This window comes from Sus scrofa, chromosome 13, assembly GCF_000003025.6.
Source record: "Sus scrofa isolate TJ Tabasco breed Duroc chromosome 13, Sscrofa11.1, whole genome shotgun sequence".
NCBI classification, from domain to species: domain Eukaryota; kingdom Metazoa; phylum Chordata; class Mammalia; order Artiodactyla; family Suidae; genus Sus; species Sus scrofa.
This window is the reverse complement of record NC_010455.5, coordinates 114,927,336-114,945,637: the sequence shown is the minus strand read 5'-3', so window position 1 is coordinate 114,945,637 and position 18,302 is coordinate 114,927,336. Positions and strand designations below refer to the sequence as shown.

Genomic DNA, 18,302 nt, shown 5'->3' with positions numbered 1-18,302 from the left:
TCCTTCTATATGTCGTATTATTTATTGCCCTGAACAGTTATATAAAGTAAATTTTATTATCCACATTTTAAAAATGAGGAAACTGAGGCATAGGAAGATTAAGTAACCTATCCAGAGCAACACAGCTAGTAAGTTTATGGAGGTGGAAATTTGAACCAGGTCTGTAATTCCAAAGGCTGTCTGTCCTCTTTAGTCAGTAGCTATTTATCATCACCACTGTCTTTGACATGCAAAACAAATAAATTAGAACAAAAAACCTATATGCAACACAATGGATACATTTTAAAAAAGTCAAGTTTACAAAAGATAATGAATTTTTCTAAAAGTAGAAGTTTACTGGATATGCGAGTGTATAAAACAAACAAAAAAGCAAGAAATAGAAACCTAAGTTTCTGACCAGGTTCATTGCTGGTGACTTGTTCAGTGAGCTGACACAAAACAAACTAAAGATCAGCAAACTTGACTGAGAGATCTGAAAACAATGGATACTAGTACTCAGATGATAGTATTTGGTGACTTGTTTCCATTTTTTACTTTATTCTATTGTCTTCTAAGCCAAAAAAAAAATTTTTTTTTCCCCAGAAATATGGGAGTCTAATTAATCCATGCTGGTCTTCTAAGTGAGTCCAGATACTGTGTGCTACTACTGTATTTGAAAGTCATACTGAAATTCACTTCAGGCTAAGCCCTATTATGCAGTTGAGCTGTGTACAGTTGAGCAAGCTACAGGAGAGTGTTGCACATATAGGTATTATATATAGATATCCTTCATCAGAATATGTTTTAAATTCCACAGCACATAGAAACCCTGCCATGGCAAGAAGGGAACTGATGAATAGGTATTTCAGATTTGCAGAGGCTACCATTTGTCCCTTCATTCATTCTCATGCACTCATTTATTTAATAATATTTATTCAGCATCTGCTCTGTGTTAGGCACTGTCAGAGGCTCTTAGGATACATTAATGAACAAGGTAGACTAAAATTTCTACTTTGTGAAATGTATCTTCTGCTAACAAGATACATCGTAGCCATGTCAAACTCATATTTATAATATTCCTAAGCCATAGGTCAGCAAGCTTTTTTTGCAAAGGATCAATAATAAATATTTTAGGCTTTGTGGGCCCTACAGTTTCCCGTTGCCACCACTCCGCTGTTATGTTTCATTGTAATGTGAAACAGCCATAGACAGTATGTAGCAAATGTGGCTATGTGCCAATAAAACTTTATAAAAATAGGCAGTGGACCTACAGTGTTTGTGATTCCCTCTAGGCTTCTGACTGATAACTGGGATAGAGCAGACACACAAAGCTACATAGCGTGAGAAGCTACTTTAGGAGTTAATCAAGTCAACTTCATTTCATAGGTGAATTAAGTGAAGTCCTGAGAGGTTGAATGATTAGCTTAAGGTATCTAGTGGGAAAACTAAGACTCCAGCTTGTAACTCCTGACTCCTAATATATTTCCTGCTTTGATTTATTTCTTTCACTATGCTGGGACTTATAGGACTAATTATGATATTGTTGGAAGATGTATAAAAGAACATTCTTTTCTCACTTCCTGGGGCTCAAATACCACCAGTGTTAAAAACTTACCCGTGTACCACCATCACCGTCACAACCAACACCACCAACATCATCAAATCACTACTAGCATCACCATCGTCACAACACCAGAAACCACCCAAGACCACCAGCAACACACTGGAAGTCACAAAGCTGGATTTATTTACTTGGTGAAGCGGGTCTGAGAATGCCTTCAAGTGTAGACATAAAAGCACTTCAAGAAGGGAGTGCTGGGAAGATCTTACAGGGTTTGGACTCGTGCTCCATTATGCTAAGGATGGATTAGAAAGTGGAACTCATTCTGGATTTGATGTTATCAAGAAACAGGGATAGCTGGATGCCTGGATTTCTTAATCCATTTTATCTAAGAGGTGAGAGGATTAAAGCAGTGCTAGAAGCAGCCATCACTCAGCTTACTCAGAAGAGGGGCCTCTAGTCATTTTGGTGGCCTTGAGTGGCTTTGCCACTACCTCATTCTAAGCATTTATTTTTCACTTTCTTATTTGCTTTTTTCAAATACAGGTCCTCTGTTGAAAATTATAAAATTCAGATAAGGAAAAGAAAGAAATTAAATCTCCCATCCAGAGATAACTATAAAGAACAACTTATTGTGCATAACTTTTCTGTATACAGATGCACATGTATACATGCAAAAATGGGATTATACTAAATATTCCACTTTATTTAAAGAAATTTTTTTTTAGGGCTATACCTGCCTACCAAAGTTCCCTGACTAGGGGTCGAATGGGAGCCATAGCTGCTGGCCTACACCACAATCACAGCAGCATGGTATCCGAGCCACATCTGCAACTTACACCACAGCTCACAGCAATGTCAGATCCTTAACCTGCTGAATGAGGCCAGGGATCAAACCCACAACCTTTTAGATGCTGGTTAGACTTGTTACCACTGAGCCACAATGGGAACTTCCTATTCCACTTAAAATTTTTAACTTAATAAATACTGACCAATTTTCCCTAAAAAATTAGCATTCTTTTTAATGATCTGAAAAATATTTCAGTGTATGATTATGTCATAATTTATTTAACCATTTACTTTTTATTATATATTTGGAAGGTGGTATCTAGCTTTTTACTATTATTAAAATACATATAAATCTTTTATATATATATTTTGATTTTGATTAATTTCTAGAAATGAGAATGTTAGATAAAAACATATACACATTTTTGGGAGCTCCCATCATGGCTCAGTGGAAACAAATTCGACTACTATCTGCAAGGATGTGGTTTAGACCCCTGGCCTCACTCAGTGGGTTAAGGATCTGGCTTGCTATGAGCTGTGGTGTAGCTCACAGATGCAGCTTGGATTTGTGTGGCTGTGGCATAGGCTGGCAGCTGTAGCTCTGATTTGACCCGAGCCTGGGAACTTCCATATGCCACAGGTGTGGCCCTGAAAAAAAGCAAAAAAAAAAAAAAAAGTATGTATATACATACACACATATACATACATATATTTATGCATATTTTTAAGGTTTAAAAAAATGTTGTTCAGCTGCCATCAGAAAATGTGTATATTTACTCATACATGCAATATGTGAGGATATTCCCGCCCTGAGGAAAATGTGTATATTTACTCATACATGCAATATGTGAGGATATTCCCACCCTGTCCAACTCTAGCATAATTTCCTAAAAGCATAATTTTGTTCATTTCTTGTTATATAGGATTCATTCACATTTCCAGCTAGTTTGATATTTTATTTAGCATGTAGCCTGGGTCAGTCATTGCGCTATTTGCTAAATATACAAAAATGAATAATCTGTGATTTTCTATAAAGTCATCATCTTGTCACAGTCTAGATATATAGCTATCAAATGCAATTATAGAAAAAGATAAGATAGGTTAGTCTGGTTAGATGAGCTTTTATTCAAGAAAAATTATAATTATTTTTTGTCACTTACTTTAATCATTTTATAATGAATAATTTATCATCATCTTGGATCTGTGATACAAAGATTAACATATACACATTAATTTTCTACAAATATTTAAAGCCTATATTAGAGATAAGTTAATATAACTTTTGCTCAATCTATTCTTATTGCAAATATTTATTGGACTCCTAGGAAAGTATTAGTAATCACCATAAAATGCATTATTGGCTAAAGGGCAAACCCTGAACTAATTATTCTGGACCAAAAAATAAAGTCCCATATCTTTGTTGCTGTACTGTGTGAGTAGGCCTATATGTCAAGTTGCTACCAAAAGAAACAGAAACATGTGTTAATAAGTGAGATTGCATTGTACATATTGAAAATAATGCTGCATGTTGCAAGGAAGAATTAAAGCTGGGGTAGATAATGCAAAGGAAGACTTTTTTTTTTCCTCTTAAATTTTGTTTTCTGCTTCACTTTATGAGATTAGAGACTGACTTCATTTTTTTTTTTTAGTTTTATTTAAGTATGGTTGACTTACACTGTTGTATTAGTTTCAGGTGTATAGCAAAGTGAATTGGTTATACACATAAATATATCCATTCTTTTTTCCCATATGGGTAATTAGAAACTATTGACTAGATTTCCTGTGCTATACAATAGGTTCTTGTTAATTATATATTTTATACTAGTGTGTATATGTTATTCATACCTCTCAATTCCTCCATTCCCCCAATGGTTTCACCTGTGGTAACCACAAGATTTTAAAATCTGTTTGTTTCTGTTTTATAAGGTCTAGTCTATCACTTTTTATTAAATTCCATGTATAAGTGATATCTTATGATATTTATCTTTGTCTGACTTTACTCAGTATGATAATCTCTAGGTCCATCCATGTTGCAGCAAATGGCATTAAAAGGAGTGGCTTCATTGTTAATCTGATTATTTCTCTCTTCTAAATAAGGATAAGCTTGGGAAACATACAATTGTCTTAAAACTGAATCAAATGTATGTAGTTTCATTTCACTATAATATCTTATTTTTCCAACTCAGTGCATGTCAGCAAATGTTATTAGACTTTGTGCTAAGAGCTGATGCTATTTTTTAAAATTGAAATAATCTCATAAAATTTATACTTTAAAAACAATTCATTTGACATTTATCTATATTCAGAAGTAAAATATATCCAGTAATATCACACTTAGATTTTTTTCTCAATACTTTCTTTTGCTTTTTGAATTGTAGTTGATTTCCTTTAGATGAAACAAGTTGTAATGACCTGTTTTTAAAATAAAGCAGGATAATGACTATAATTTTTATTCTTTACAGGTAGTTTATTTTTTAAAGTACATTGAGTTATTCTACAAAAATTTATATTAAATTATAAAATGTATTCATCCTATGAAATATTACTCATTTGATATATTTCATTGTGCTTAACTTGTTCTAAAGTAACGTTTTATATTATATATCAATTGTAATAAAGATGAATTTTAACATGTCTAGAAAATAATAATCATACATTATATGAATAAATCTTATTCTGCTTTCCACTATTATGATTTATGCTCCTTCAAGTGACAACAAAAAATTATCATTGTCCATCCTGAATTTTAGGTACACTAAGAAATTAATAGAATAGCCTTTGTTGTTTTTATGTAGTTTTCCAAGTTTTGTATGTATATAGTGGAAAAAGTTCAAGATTTTGATTTGAATCACTACTGAGACAGTTAAGAATGGCATTAATGGAGTTCCCGTCGTGGCTCAGGGGTTCACGAATCCGACTAGGAACCATGAGGTTGTGGGTTCCATCCCTGCCCTTGCTCAGTGGGTTAACAATCTGGTGTTGCCGTGAGCTATGGTGTAGGTTGCAGACGCGGCTCGGATCCGACATTGCTGTGGCTCTGGCATAGGCTGGTGGCTACAGCTCTGATTCGACCCCTAGCCTGGGAACCTCCATATGCCATGAGAGCTTCCCTAGAAAAAAGCAAAAAAGACAACAACAACAACAAAAAGAATGGCATTAACAGCTTAATTGTGATACTTATAGTCTGCAAATGATGTTAGTTTGAGGTAAATTGCACACTGTGCTATTCTTTTAATATTTATTTATCTATATATTTATTTTAATTTTTATTTTCCCAATACATATTTTTTCCTACTGTACAGCATGGTGACCCAGTTACACATACATGTACACATTCTATTTTCTCACATTATCATGCTCCATCATAAGTGACTAGACAGAGTTCCTAGTGCTACACAGCAGGATCTCATTGCTAATCCATTCCAAAGGCAATAATTTGCATCTATTAACCCCAAGCTCCCAGTCCATCCCACTACCTCCCCTTCCCCCTTGGCAACTACAAGTCTATTCTCCAAGTACATGATTTTGTTTTCTGTGGAGCGTTTCCTTTGTGACGTATATTAGATTCTAGATATAAGTGATATCATATGGTATTTGTCTTTCTCTTTATGACTTACTTCACTCAGGATGAGAGTCTCTGGTTCCATCCACGTTGCTGCAAATGGCATTATTTTGTTCTTTTTTATGGTGAGTAGTATTCCTCTGTGCATATATACCACATCATCCTAATCCAGTCATCTGTCAATGGACATTTGGGTTGTTTCCATGTCTTGGATATTGTGATTGGTGCTGCTATTTGGTTATTCCTTTCCACTTACAAATGCTTATTGAATAACTGCTGTGTGTGAGGAACTCGGGAAAAGACCCATGCCTCCCATGCTTTCATATATGATCTGTCTTTTGACAAAATCTCCCTCCTCTCATTCTCTTTTCTGTTTTCTCTTTATAACACACACAGTTTATTATGCACAGATAAATACATGATCACTTTTTAAAGTTTTCCTTTACTTTTCAGTTTCTTGAATTTATAACACATTTGTCCCTTCCCCCCACTTCCCCTTATTGCCAGTCTTACATCTGTTGACCACTGTCCCAGTTACCCATTACAGTGCACGCTCTACATGCAGGAACTTCACCCTATCAATTACTTGTATGCTGACAATCATCACCATTCCTGCTGCCAGATACCATATGCTCTAGGATGCTGAACTCTACCTGTCCAATCTATCTCTCCCCACTATGGCTTTGCCCTCTTTCTTCCCCAAATTAGTGCTTATGCCTAGTACCAGGTCTTAGATATTCTGGGGTTGCATGAACTCCATAATCTACATCTGAAACTCTCTCCAGCACACCTGATTTGCCCCTCCACAAAGCTTTTATTTAAGTTGTCAAGTTTTTCCTTCATTAAAAAACCAAAACATACATTCATCATTGATTCCTGCTTACCCAGAATAGCAGATGTGTCACTTAAGTCTAGAAAATTCTCAACAGACCATGTATATAACCTTCAGCCTTTCTTGATTGAAATGGCTGCTATGAAGGAAAGTTAGGTTACTTAACTTGGGGTACTTTCACCTTCAATTTTCAGTTGAATTGGATAGAAAAATTATGGGGTGACAATAATTGGAACACAATGGGTACTGAAAAGTTTTGAGCACCAGAATTGTGGGTGTGTGAAGGCAAAGCTTGCCTATTTCAGCTATAAAACCAGCTGCTGAACTGTATGGAGGTTTATCATCTCAGGTCACGCAAGATTTCTTTTGTGAAAGGTCTTTTATTTACTTAGGAGTGGGAGATATTGCTTACATTGCTCTGTGGTGTTTTGAATGCCACCATTTTCTTCCTTTGTAAAGACAGCAGTTTTCTGTGTGTTTTGAAGTCGGTTTTCATCTTCTTTCATCTCTTCTCAGTCTCAAAAGTGAACTAAGGATGTGAGAGATGTGCCATATCCCTTTGCCTCCCCACCTGAGAGCTGTGATTTTTCAGAGAAAGAGATAGAACTACCTTTTGATTACTATGAAGGGGCAATTGTGACATCTTCCTGGAAAGTTAAGCACGGGGAAAGATCAAATGCTCTTGTTTGAAGCCCATTGTGTGTGTTCACAGCACACGTGAGAAAAATGTAAAACCAAAGAAAAACCACTTGTGTGGAAATAAACCAAAATCCAAATGATAATGGAACTAGAGCAAAAATCTATAGAAATGTAAGGAAGAAATTACATACCCTAAATTGCTAGGAGATGGGTACTAATGATTTATCATCAAGTGTATTGATATGTTAGAAAACACCAGCTGGAATCCACTTGGTAGGCTCTTGAACTTCCTTAGAATGAGCTTCTGTCTGCAGTTCCCCAGAAGGTCTCTTTTGGAACTGCCTGCTGCCTTGTGGGTAAAGGTGGAGTCAACCGTGATGCCAACCCCCTTATTGCATCAGCGCTGATGGGGTATCAGGAAATCATATTATTTGTCTAACTGCTTGCTAAATTCATTCATTCAATATCTTACCCTAGGGAGGTTCAAAAAGTGAGTTTTTTTTTCAACAAAATTTAATCCGGCCCACTCATGTCTTCAGTTAGTTCAGAGTGGCCTGTGTTGCCCTTCTGTTTGTTCTCTGGGGCAGATTCCTTATCATTCTTCAGCATCTTGTGCTCTCTTTTATTTGGAGCTGCTATTGTCTATGATGTCATTTGAACTGTGATTTTTTTTTATGATACATATCACTTCAGTGTTTATAAAAATTGAATGTTGGGATGGAAGAGGACCTAAAACTGGAGAGAAAAATATCTGGATCAAAGACCCCAATGGATGAAAGTAAGAGGAAGACAGCCCTGGAAATGGTCTAGGCAGCTGGAAAAAATTGACACTAAGTGACATTTGTATTGCATGAGGAGGATCATATCCTAGGAAATTCTCTTCATTACTCAATCATGAAGAACCTCGAAGTGGGATTTTGTTGTTGTACTATAACCCATCCTTCAGAGAGCAAAATCAATTTTGCACATACAGACTGCAGGTGCCTTCCAGCTGCTGAGCCATTTCAGAGAGTCCTGGCTGAGCTCATGAATGTCTGCCAGCATGGGCTTGACAAGTTTGGGGCTAGCATAAACAAATATAAGGATCAAAAAGCCATCAGAAATGAATATACATTCTTTTCCCTTATGCCCTATACAGGGAGCACTGACCTGTAGAATACTCTGTACCTTGCAAAACCCAGAAGTAAAAGTTTGTCATGACGAAATATTCTGTCCTGCATAAAGGCCTGCTTTCCCTAGCTCTTGAACCGTTTCAGCTGTTGGAGTGCCTGCAAGAACCCATGTATTCTTCTAATAAATTCCCTCTTTTATTAAAAAAATTTGCATGTTGGGGAGGTAATAACTTGGCCTCTGTATGAGCACCTAGACCTACCTTGGGGATTTTCCCAGGACTCTATGATACAAGATACCATGAGCCCTTAATGAAGAAAGCATTGAATGAAATCCTCCACACCATTGGATAAATACATTAACATTGAGGTGAAGTTCATGTCACTGATGCTGGTTCTTGTCTCTTATGGTGATGCTTCTACTCCTTATGATAGGTTTTCAGTTGTAAAGGATTTGGGAAATGTTTAGCCATATGTATAGTATCCTTGGCATTTTTTTCCTTTTAATGTCTCCTGAGTTCCAGCACCAAGTAACTATCTAAGTGCTTTGCATGCAGTAAGTAATGTTATTCAAAAGGTTCAGATTAATGCATGCAGATAGTTTCCTACTCATAGGGATGAGTTAAACATAGCCGGAAACTGGGGGAAAAGAAACTAGGTTCCCAATGGCAGGAAAGGGTGAAATGAAGAAATAAAAACTCTTGAAGAGATAGATGGCGCCTAGTGAGGTCTGCACAGTGCACAGCCCATTGCTTATCTGCACCTATGACTCTGCCCTGGCCCAGCCTCCTGAAGTCCTATTCCACCTGGATGGTGTCCTGCCTGGATAGAAGGGTGTAGATTAACTTCACCCCCCAACCTTGTACATCTCTCATCCTAGAATGAAGATAGATCTAAAAATGAGGGTGGGTTGAAAAGAAAGTCTTGCTCTAATTAATTAGATTAATTTAATTAGTCTAAATTAATTTAAATTTTTCCTCTGATTGTGGAAAACAGAAACACAAGATCTTTGTGATCAGAATTATTTTTAAGGGTACTTTTGGGAAAGTAGATTGGGACTATACTAAAGAAAATCTTAAATTTCAAGGTAAGGGATTTAAACCTTACACTAAACTGTAGAATAAGGTTTTCTCCCTAGTATGTTGGATAGAGCACTTCTAGAAGATTCTTCTGGGTTGTATGTTTTCATCACCTTTTGCCAGTGGAAAATGAGCCTTTGTCCTTCACAGTTTCACTACATACAGATCATGCAGTTCCTTCTAAAATATGTCTTAAGTAGACTTCCATTTTCTTCAGTGTTCTCACAATTTCATATTTAGCCACTGTCATTTTCTGTTTTTTTTCTTATTTGCTTTCAGACCTCCCAACTTCCCTTCTGTTAGTTCTAAAATGCCAGACTTATTTTTTCTTCTCAGTAACTTTTGTTGATAAAGGTCACCCACTGATCTACTCAAAAGCCTCTCTTGGTGTTCCCATTTCAATTAAATCAAAATCTTCAATTAGGTGTTCAAGGTTCTCTTGTCCCTTCCCTGTCTGATTTAATTTCTTAGAATTGCCTCCTCTGATGTGTTTTCCAGTGAGACTGAGTTTTTTGGTCATTCCCTCACTTGTGTTTTTGGCTTCCAAATGCCCCATCGATAAAGGAAACTTCTGCAGTGACTTTCTCTTATAAAATCTCAGCTCTTCACTACCACGTCATGATGAGCAGTCAGCAGAGAGATGCATATACACTGGACTATGCTGGTAAAACAAGAAATGCAAATAGCGTGACCGGAAATTTATCCATTGTTATAATTTACTTTTACAGGTATACTAGTGTAGACTGGGCTGAAACAGAGGCCCAGCTTGTATCCTTCAACTTCCATATTTTGTTTACTGATGTAAGGTTGGAATGTGCGTGTCTATATCTAAATTCCAAGTGCTTACCTGTTGTCAGTCCACCTAGAAGTCTATGAGTGGATCTGAGTAACCTCCCTAAAATTGAATGTGAAAATTTTGTTTACAGGTCCAAGTCTTCCACACATTAAACGACCCACATAAGTACGCAGGCAGAAAACAGCTTCCATAACCTTTTCTGTCAGCTTGATGTAGTCTGTCATTCTGTTCTTTTAAATGCACTGGCCACATCGACCACTATGTGCAGGAAAGGCTCACTTCAGAATGACATAACAGCTTTTCTGGAAGGCAGGTTTGATATTCTCATAGTCATGTTGATTTTCAATGTCTGGGCATAGGGCTGGTTATTGATAAAACTTCGGTACTTTACCTAAGGAGTCAGGCTACACAACACTATCTGAATGTCTTGTTCATGCACTGGATTGGAAAAAGAAGGATCCTCAAAGTACTTTAGCCTATAAACATTTTTTGAATATCTTTAATTTTATCAATGAGAGCCCAGTTTCTAAGATTTGCCATGCGCAATTAATAAGCCAATAATTACAAAGTAAAATCCTTTCCTGATATTCTTTATGTTCAGGTAATGATCACAATAATGAGAACAGAAGTACCTGTAATAGCCACTTTAGTTTGTGGACTTCTGATAACAAAGTCTGTATGATCTCCTTTGGAGTGTAGGTATGCAATTAGGGCAACTGACTGTCCCTAGAATGAGGTCATTAACTAACTTGTATGTATATAATGACGTATGTACTGTCTATGCCCAAGTATATACAACATAGAGTATAAAATTAATTACATGTATGTTAACCTATATCTCATACACAAATATAATTTTATATAAATACATATATATGTTCTATTTTTAGTGTAATATTTTGTTTTCCTTTTATTTTTATTTTTTTTAATTTTATTTATTTATTTATTTCCACTGTATAGCATGGGGACAAGTTACACATACATGTATACATAATTTTTCCTCCCATTGTTGTGTTGCAATATATGTGTCTAGACATAGTTCTCAGTGCTACACAGCAGGATCTCACTGTAAATCCATTCCAAGAGCAATAGCTTCATCCATTAACCTCAAGCTCCTGATCCCTCCCTCTCCCACCCCCCTCCCCCAGGCAACCACAAGTCTATTCTCTAAGTCCATGATTTTCTGTTCTGTGGAAAGTTTCCTTTGTGCCATATATTAGAGTCCAGTTATAAGTGGTATCATACGGTATTTGTCTCTTTCTGACTTACTTCACTCAGTATGACAGTCTCTACCTCCATCCATGTTGCTACAAATGGCATTATTTTGTTCTTTTTATGGCCAAGTAGTATTCCATTGTGTATATATACCACACCTTCTGAATTAATCATCTGTCAATGGACATATAGGTTGTTTCCTTGTCTTGGCTATTGTGAATAGAGCTGCAGTGAACATGCGGGTGCATATGTCTTTTTTAAGGAAAGTTTTGTCTGGATATATGCCCAAAAGTGTGATTGCTGGATCATAGGGTAGTTCTATGTACAGTTTTCTAAGGTACCTCCATACCATTTTCCATAGTGGCTGTACCAGCTTATATTCCCACCAACAGTGCAGGAGGGTTCCCTTTTCTGCACACCCCCTCCAGCAATTATTATTTGTGGACTTATTAATGATGGCCATTCTTACTGGTGTGAGGTGGTATCTCATGGTAGTTTTGATTTGCATTTCTCTAATAATCAGGGATGTTGAACATTTTTTCATGTGCTTGTTGGCCATCTGTACATCTTCCTTGGAGAAATGTCTATTCAGGTCTTTTGCCCATTTTCCATTGGGTTGTTTGGGCTGTTGGATTTTTGGTGTTGATTTGCATAAGTTGTTTGTATATTCTAAAGATTAAGCCCTTGTCGGTTGCATCCTTTGAAACTATTTTCTCCCATTCTGTAAGTTGTATTTTTGTGTTCTTTTTGGTTTCCTTTGCTATGCAAAAGCTTGTCTTTTGATTAGGTCCGTTGGGTTTATTTTTGCTTTTATTGGTTTATTTCTGTTGCCTTGGGAAAATTACCTGAGAAAATATTCATGAGGTTGATGTCAGAGAATGTTTTGCCTATGTTCTCTTCCAGGAGTTTGATGGTATCTTGTCTTATATTTAAGTCTTTCAGCCATTTTGAGTTTATTTTTGTGTATGGTGTGAGGGTGTCTTTAGTTTCATTGATTTACATGCAGCTGTCCAGGTTTCCCAGAAATTATTGCTGAATAGACTTTCTTTTTCCCATTTTATGTTCTTGACTCCTTTGTCAAAGATTAATTGACCATAGGTGTCAGGGTTTATTTCTGGGTTCTCTATTCTGTTCCATTGGTATATATGTCTGTTTTGGTATCAGTACCACATCAGTGATACTGTTTTGGTACATCACTACCACATCATTGTCTTGATGACTGTGGCTTTGTAATATTGCTTGAAATCTGGAAGTGTTATGCCTCCTGTTTGGTTTTTGTTTCTCTGGATTGCTTTGGCAATTCTGGGTCTTTTGTGGTTCCATATAAATTTTTGGATTGTTTGTTCTAGTTCTGTGAAAAATGTCATGGGTAATTTGATACGATTGCATTGAATCTGTAGATTGCTTTGGGTAGTAAGGCCATTTTACAATACTAATGTTTCCAACCCAGGGGCATGGAATATCTTTCCATTTCTTTACGTCTTCTTTAATTTCCTTGATTAATGTTTTATAGTTCTTGGCATATAAGTCCTTTACCTCCTTGGTCAGGTGTATTCCCATTTATTTTATATTTTTGGGGTGCAATTTTAAATGGTATTGTATTTCTGTATCCCTTTTTTAATATTTCATTGTTAGTATACAGAAATGTGACTGACTTCTGAATGTTGATTTATATCCTGCTACTTTGCTGAATTTGTTAATCAGTTCAAGTAGTTTTTGGCTTGAGTCCTTAGGATTTTCTATGTATAATATCATGTCGTCTGCATACAGTGACAATTTTATCTCTTCTCTTCCTATTTGGATGCGTTTTATTTCTTTTGTTTGTCTGATTGCTGTGGCTAGGACTTCCCAAACTATGTTGAATAGCAGTGGTGAGAGTGGACATCCCTGTCTTGTTCCAGATTTGAGTGAGAAGGCTTTCAATTTTTCTCCATTGAGTATTATATTTGCTGTGGATTTGTCATAAATGGCTTTGATTATGTCCAGGAATGTTCCCTCTATACCCGTTTTGGGGAGAGTTTTGATCATAAATGGATGTTGGGCTTTGTCAAATGCTTTTTCTGCATCTGTTGAGATGATCATATGGTTTTTGACTTTTCTTTTGTTAATGTGGTATATAACATTGATTGATTTGGATATGTTGAACCATCCTTGTGAACCTGGGATGAATCACACTTGGTCGTGGTGTACGATCTTTTTGATATGTTGTTGGATTCGGTTGGCTAGAATTTTGTTGAGAATTTTTGTGTCTATATTCATCAAATATATTGGCCTATAGTTTTATATTTTGGTGGTATCTTTGTCTGGTTTGGAATTAGGGTGATGGTGGCATCATAGAATATCTTTGGGAATGTTCCTCCTTCTTCAACTTTTTGAAAAAGTTTAAGGAGGATGGGCACCAGATCCTTTTTGTATGTTTGGTAGAATTCGCCTGTGAAGCCATCTAGGCCTGGATTTTTATTTGTAGGGAGTGTTTTTATGATGTATTCAATGTCATTTCTAGTGATCGGTCTGTTCCTTCTTGATTCAGTTTTGGCAGGCTGGAAGAGTCTAGAAAGTTGTCCATTTCTTCCAGATTGTCAAATTTATTGGCATATAGTTGTTCGCAGTATTCTCTCATGGTTTTTTGTATTTCTGCAGTATCCGTTGTGATTTCTCCTTTTTCATTTCTAATTTTGTTTATTTGGGTTCTTTCTCTCCTCGTCTTAGAGAGTCGAGCCAGAGGTTTGTCAATTTTGTTTACCTTTTCAAAGAACCAGCTCTTGGTTTGATTTATTTTGTCTATTGTTTTTTGAATCTCTATTTTATTGATTTCCTCTTTGATCTTTATGATTTCCTTCCTTTTGCTGACTTTAGGGTTTTTTGGTTGTTCTTCTTTTCCTAATTCATTTAGGTGTTGGGTTAAGTTGACAATTTGAGATTTTTCTTCTTTTTTGAGGAAGGCCTGCATTGCTATGAATTTCCCTCTGAGCACTGCTTTTGTGGCATCCCATAGATTTTGAGAGGTTGTGCCTTCATTATCATTTGTTTCAAGGTATTATTAAATTTCCTTTTTGATTTCCTCATTGACCCATTGTTTTTTTAGTAGCATGTTGTTTAGTCTCCATGTAGTCAGTTTTTCTCATTTCTTTTCCTGTGGTTGATTTTTAGTTTCATACCATAGTTGTCAGAGAAGATACTTGAAATAATGTCTATGCTCCTAATTTGTTTTGGTTAGCTTTGTGGCCCAATGTGTGATCAATTCTTGAGAATGTTCCATGCGCACTTGAGAAGAATGTGTATTCTGATTTTTTTTGGATGTGGCGTCCTGAAGATGTCAATTAAGTCTAACTTTTCTATTGTTTCCTTTAGGATCTCTGTTGCTTTATTGGTTTTCTGTCTAGAGGATCTGTCCATTGATATGAGTGGGGTGTTAATGTCTCCTACTGTGATTGTATTCCCATCAGTTTCTGCCTTTATGTCTGTTAATATTTGTTGTATGTATCTGGGTTCTCCTATATTTGGGGGACATATGTTGACAATAGTAATATCCTCTTCTTGAATGGATCATTTAATCATTAAATAGTGTCCTTCATTGTCTTTCTTTATGGCCTTCGTTTTAAAGTCTATTTTGTCTGATATGAGTATTGCAACTCCTGCTTTCCTGTCTTTTCCATTGGCATGAAATATTTTTTCCCACCCCCTCACTTTCAATCTATATGTGTCCTTTGTCCTAAGGTGAGTTTCTTATAGGCAGCAGATTGAAGATTTTTGTTTTTTTATCCACTCAGCCACTCTGTGTCTTTTGATTGGAGCATCCAGTCCATTGACATTTAGGATGATAATTGATAGATGATTATTCATTGCCATTTTAAACCTCGTTTTCCAGTTAATTCTATGATTCTCCATTCTCCTTTCCTATTTTTGGTTGGATGGTCTCCAATTATTTTCTGCTTGAGTATTTTTCTTTTCATTTTTTTTGTGAATGTAATGTTTGGTTTTGATTTGTGCTTGCCCTGTTTTTTAAGTATGTTAACCCCTTCATATAATTGTGTGTTTTAGCCTGATAGTCCTATAGGTTCAAATTCTTCATTACCATACTAAAATAAAAAAAAGATTAAAAAAATAACCTATTTATTTCCTTACTTCCCTTGCCCACATTTTATGATTTTGATGTCTCTTTTATTCTTTTTAATTTTATTTTTTTTTAAACATGGTCATGATTGAATATGTATGCTGGCTTATTTGAGTGACTGGCCTCTGATTGTGGTTTCCTCCATCCTAGGTCTTCCTTTCTCTCTTTTTTTAATTTTTTTTTATTTAGAGAGGCCCTTTCAATATTTATTTTAGAATGGGTTTTGTATTTCTGTTTTCTTTTAGCTTTTGTTTGTTGGAAAAAATTTTTATTTCCCCTTCTATTTTAAATGATATTCTTGCTGGATAGAGTATTCTAGGTTGCATATTTTTTCCTTTCAGCGCTTTAAATATCTCTTGCCATTCCCTCCTGGCCTATAGCATTTCTGTAGAGAAATCAGGTGATAGCCTTATGGGGGTTCCTTTATAATTGACACTTTGCTTTTCTCTTGCTCCCTTTAGGATCCTCTCTTTATCATTAACTTTTGCTACTTTTATTATAATGTGTCTTGACGTGGGTCTATTTGGGTTCAAATGTTTGGGGCCCTCTGTGCTTCCTGTATCTTGAAATCAGTATACTTTAGATTTAGAAAGTTTCTAGTGATAATTTCTTCAAATATATTTTCCATCCCCTTATCTTTTTCTTCTCCTTCCGGAATTCCTATTATGTGTAGATTGGCCCACTTTATATTATCCTATAGGTCTCTTATATTGCTTTCAGATTTTTTCATTTGGTTTTCTGTCTGATGTCCTGTTTGGGTGATTTCCATTATTCTATATTCCACATCACTAATTCATTCTTCTGCATTATTTATTCTGCTTTTTACTGCCCTTAGCTTAGTTTGTGTCTCTGTGAATGAATTTTCTAGTTTTTCTTGGCTCCTCCTTATATTTTCTAGTTCCTTTCTGAGGGCATCTGCATTACTGTTCATATCTTTTCCTAATTCCTTCAGTATTTTCACTATCTCCCTTTTGAACTCCAAGTCTGTCAAACTGCAGAGGTCTGTTTCATTGTGGAATGCTTTAGGTGAGTTCTCCTGCTGGTTTAACTGGGAATGGTTTCTGAGCTTCTTCATCTTGCCTGTTATTTTCTTTTTCTTGGTGGAGGTGTACTGCCCATGGCCGGGCAAGGTTTGCCCTGGCACTGCTGTGGAATGTTTCCTGAGGGCTGGTGGTGTTGGCTGGTCTTCTTTGAGGCAGCAGGGAATTTCCCAAGGGTGGGCAGGGCTAGCAGGGTCACTCTGAAGCAAAGGAGGATTTCCTGAGGGCAGGTGGCACTGGCAGGTCTGCACCATGATGGAGGCAGACTTCCCATGGCCAGGCAGGGCTTGCTCTGGCACTTCTGGGCCTCGGAACTCTTCCAGGGGGTGTGCGGTGCTGGGCAGCTGCTCCATGGGAGTGCAGCGCCTCCTGAGGGCAGGCAGGCCAGGCCAGGGAAAGCTCCAAGGGTGGTTGGCTTCCTAAGTGTGGTGAGGCCAGCCCTACGGGATGGCAGATGGCCTCAGGTCAGGTGCGTGTGGGGTAAGGGATGGGGGATGCACTGGGAAGCACTGGTCTCTGATAGCTGGCAGGCAAGCATGCTTGCTGGGGTGCAAGGAGTATTCTATGGTGGCCCGCTTCTCCTCTTCTCCCCTCCCCAACACTGGTGCCTTGTCTCTCCTGTGGGTCCAGACCTTCTCCCAGGTTCCTTCTGTTGTGGCTTTCCACTCCCCAGCCCTTAGTGTATTGCTCCCTCCACCTGCAATGCACCACCTCCCAGTCCCTTAGGCTGTCTCCACATGGCCAACCTCATCCCGCTCCCGGGGACTAACCTCTGGAGCCTAGGTCTCGGTGCCCAGCCCCTACCCAAGCGTCCTGGTTTTTGGTGACTTTGCCAGTAGTTCAGATGAGCTGTTCAGCTCTCACTCTGTTTTTCAAATCTCAGACCTACTGCTGTGCTTTTCTCCATGTCTGGAGATCCCTCTGACTCAGTGATCTTTCCATTGATTAGGTGATTTTCCAGGGTGTGGTTTCCCTTTCTCCTTCACAGTCTCCTTTTGGGAGTTCCTATCTGGGCCTGATTCCCCTTCGCTCACTCTCCTCTTTTCTCTTGTTTTACCCAGTTATGTCACGAGATTCTTGCCTTTTTTGGAGGTTTAAGTTCTTTTGCCAGCATTCAGTTGCTGTTTTGTGCGAGTTGTTTAACATGTAGATGTGTTTTTTTGTTGTGTTTGTGGGAGAGGGTGAGCACGTCCACCTACTTTTCCGCCATCCTGCTTCGGAATCCCTGTTTTCCTTTTATTTTAGTTATTGGTTGCTCTTCCATCTCCTTCAGTGGTTTTGTATAAAAAGTAAAAATGGTATCATGCTATGCCTACTTTTCTGTATTTTCCTTTTTTTTTTTTTTTTTGTCTTTTTCATCTTTTTTTTAGGGCTGCACTGTGTCATATGGAGGTTCCCAGGCTAGGGGTCTAATCAGAGCTGTTGTTGCTGGCCTATGCCATGGCCACAGCAACACCAGATCTGAACTGCATCTGTGACCTACACCACAGCTCATGGCAATGCCAAATCCTTAACTCACTGAGCGAGGCCAGGGATCAAACCCGCATCCTCATGGATACTAGTTGGGTTCGTTAGCCACTGAGTCAC

The 18,302-nt window shown here is 37.3% G+C and overlaps 1 protein-coding gene and 1 long non-coding RNA gene across 2 annotated transcripts in view; both read left to right on the top strand.

Moving 5' to 3' along the window:
* Positions 1 to 18,302, top strand: part of LOC106505747 — a 616,219-nt gene that overhangs the window by 335,793 nt on the left and 262,124 nt on the right. The gene's annotated exons all lie outside the window — the stretch shown is intronic.
* LOC100737704 (DNA-directed RNA polymerases I and III subunit RPAC2-like) lies at positions 7,619 to 9,181 on the top strand. Its single transcript, XM_021069822.1, is given in 1 exon segment — positions 7,619 to 9,181. A coding segment is annotated over 1 exon segment (438 nt). The 5' UTR covers positions 7,619 to 8,079; the 3' UTR covers positions 8,518 to 9,181.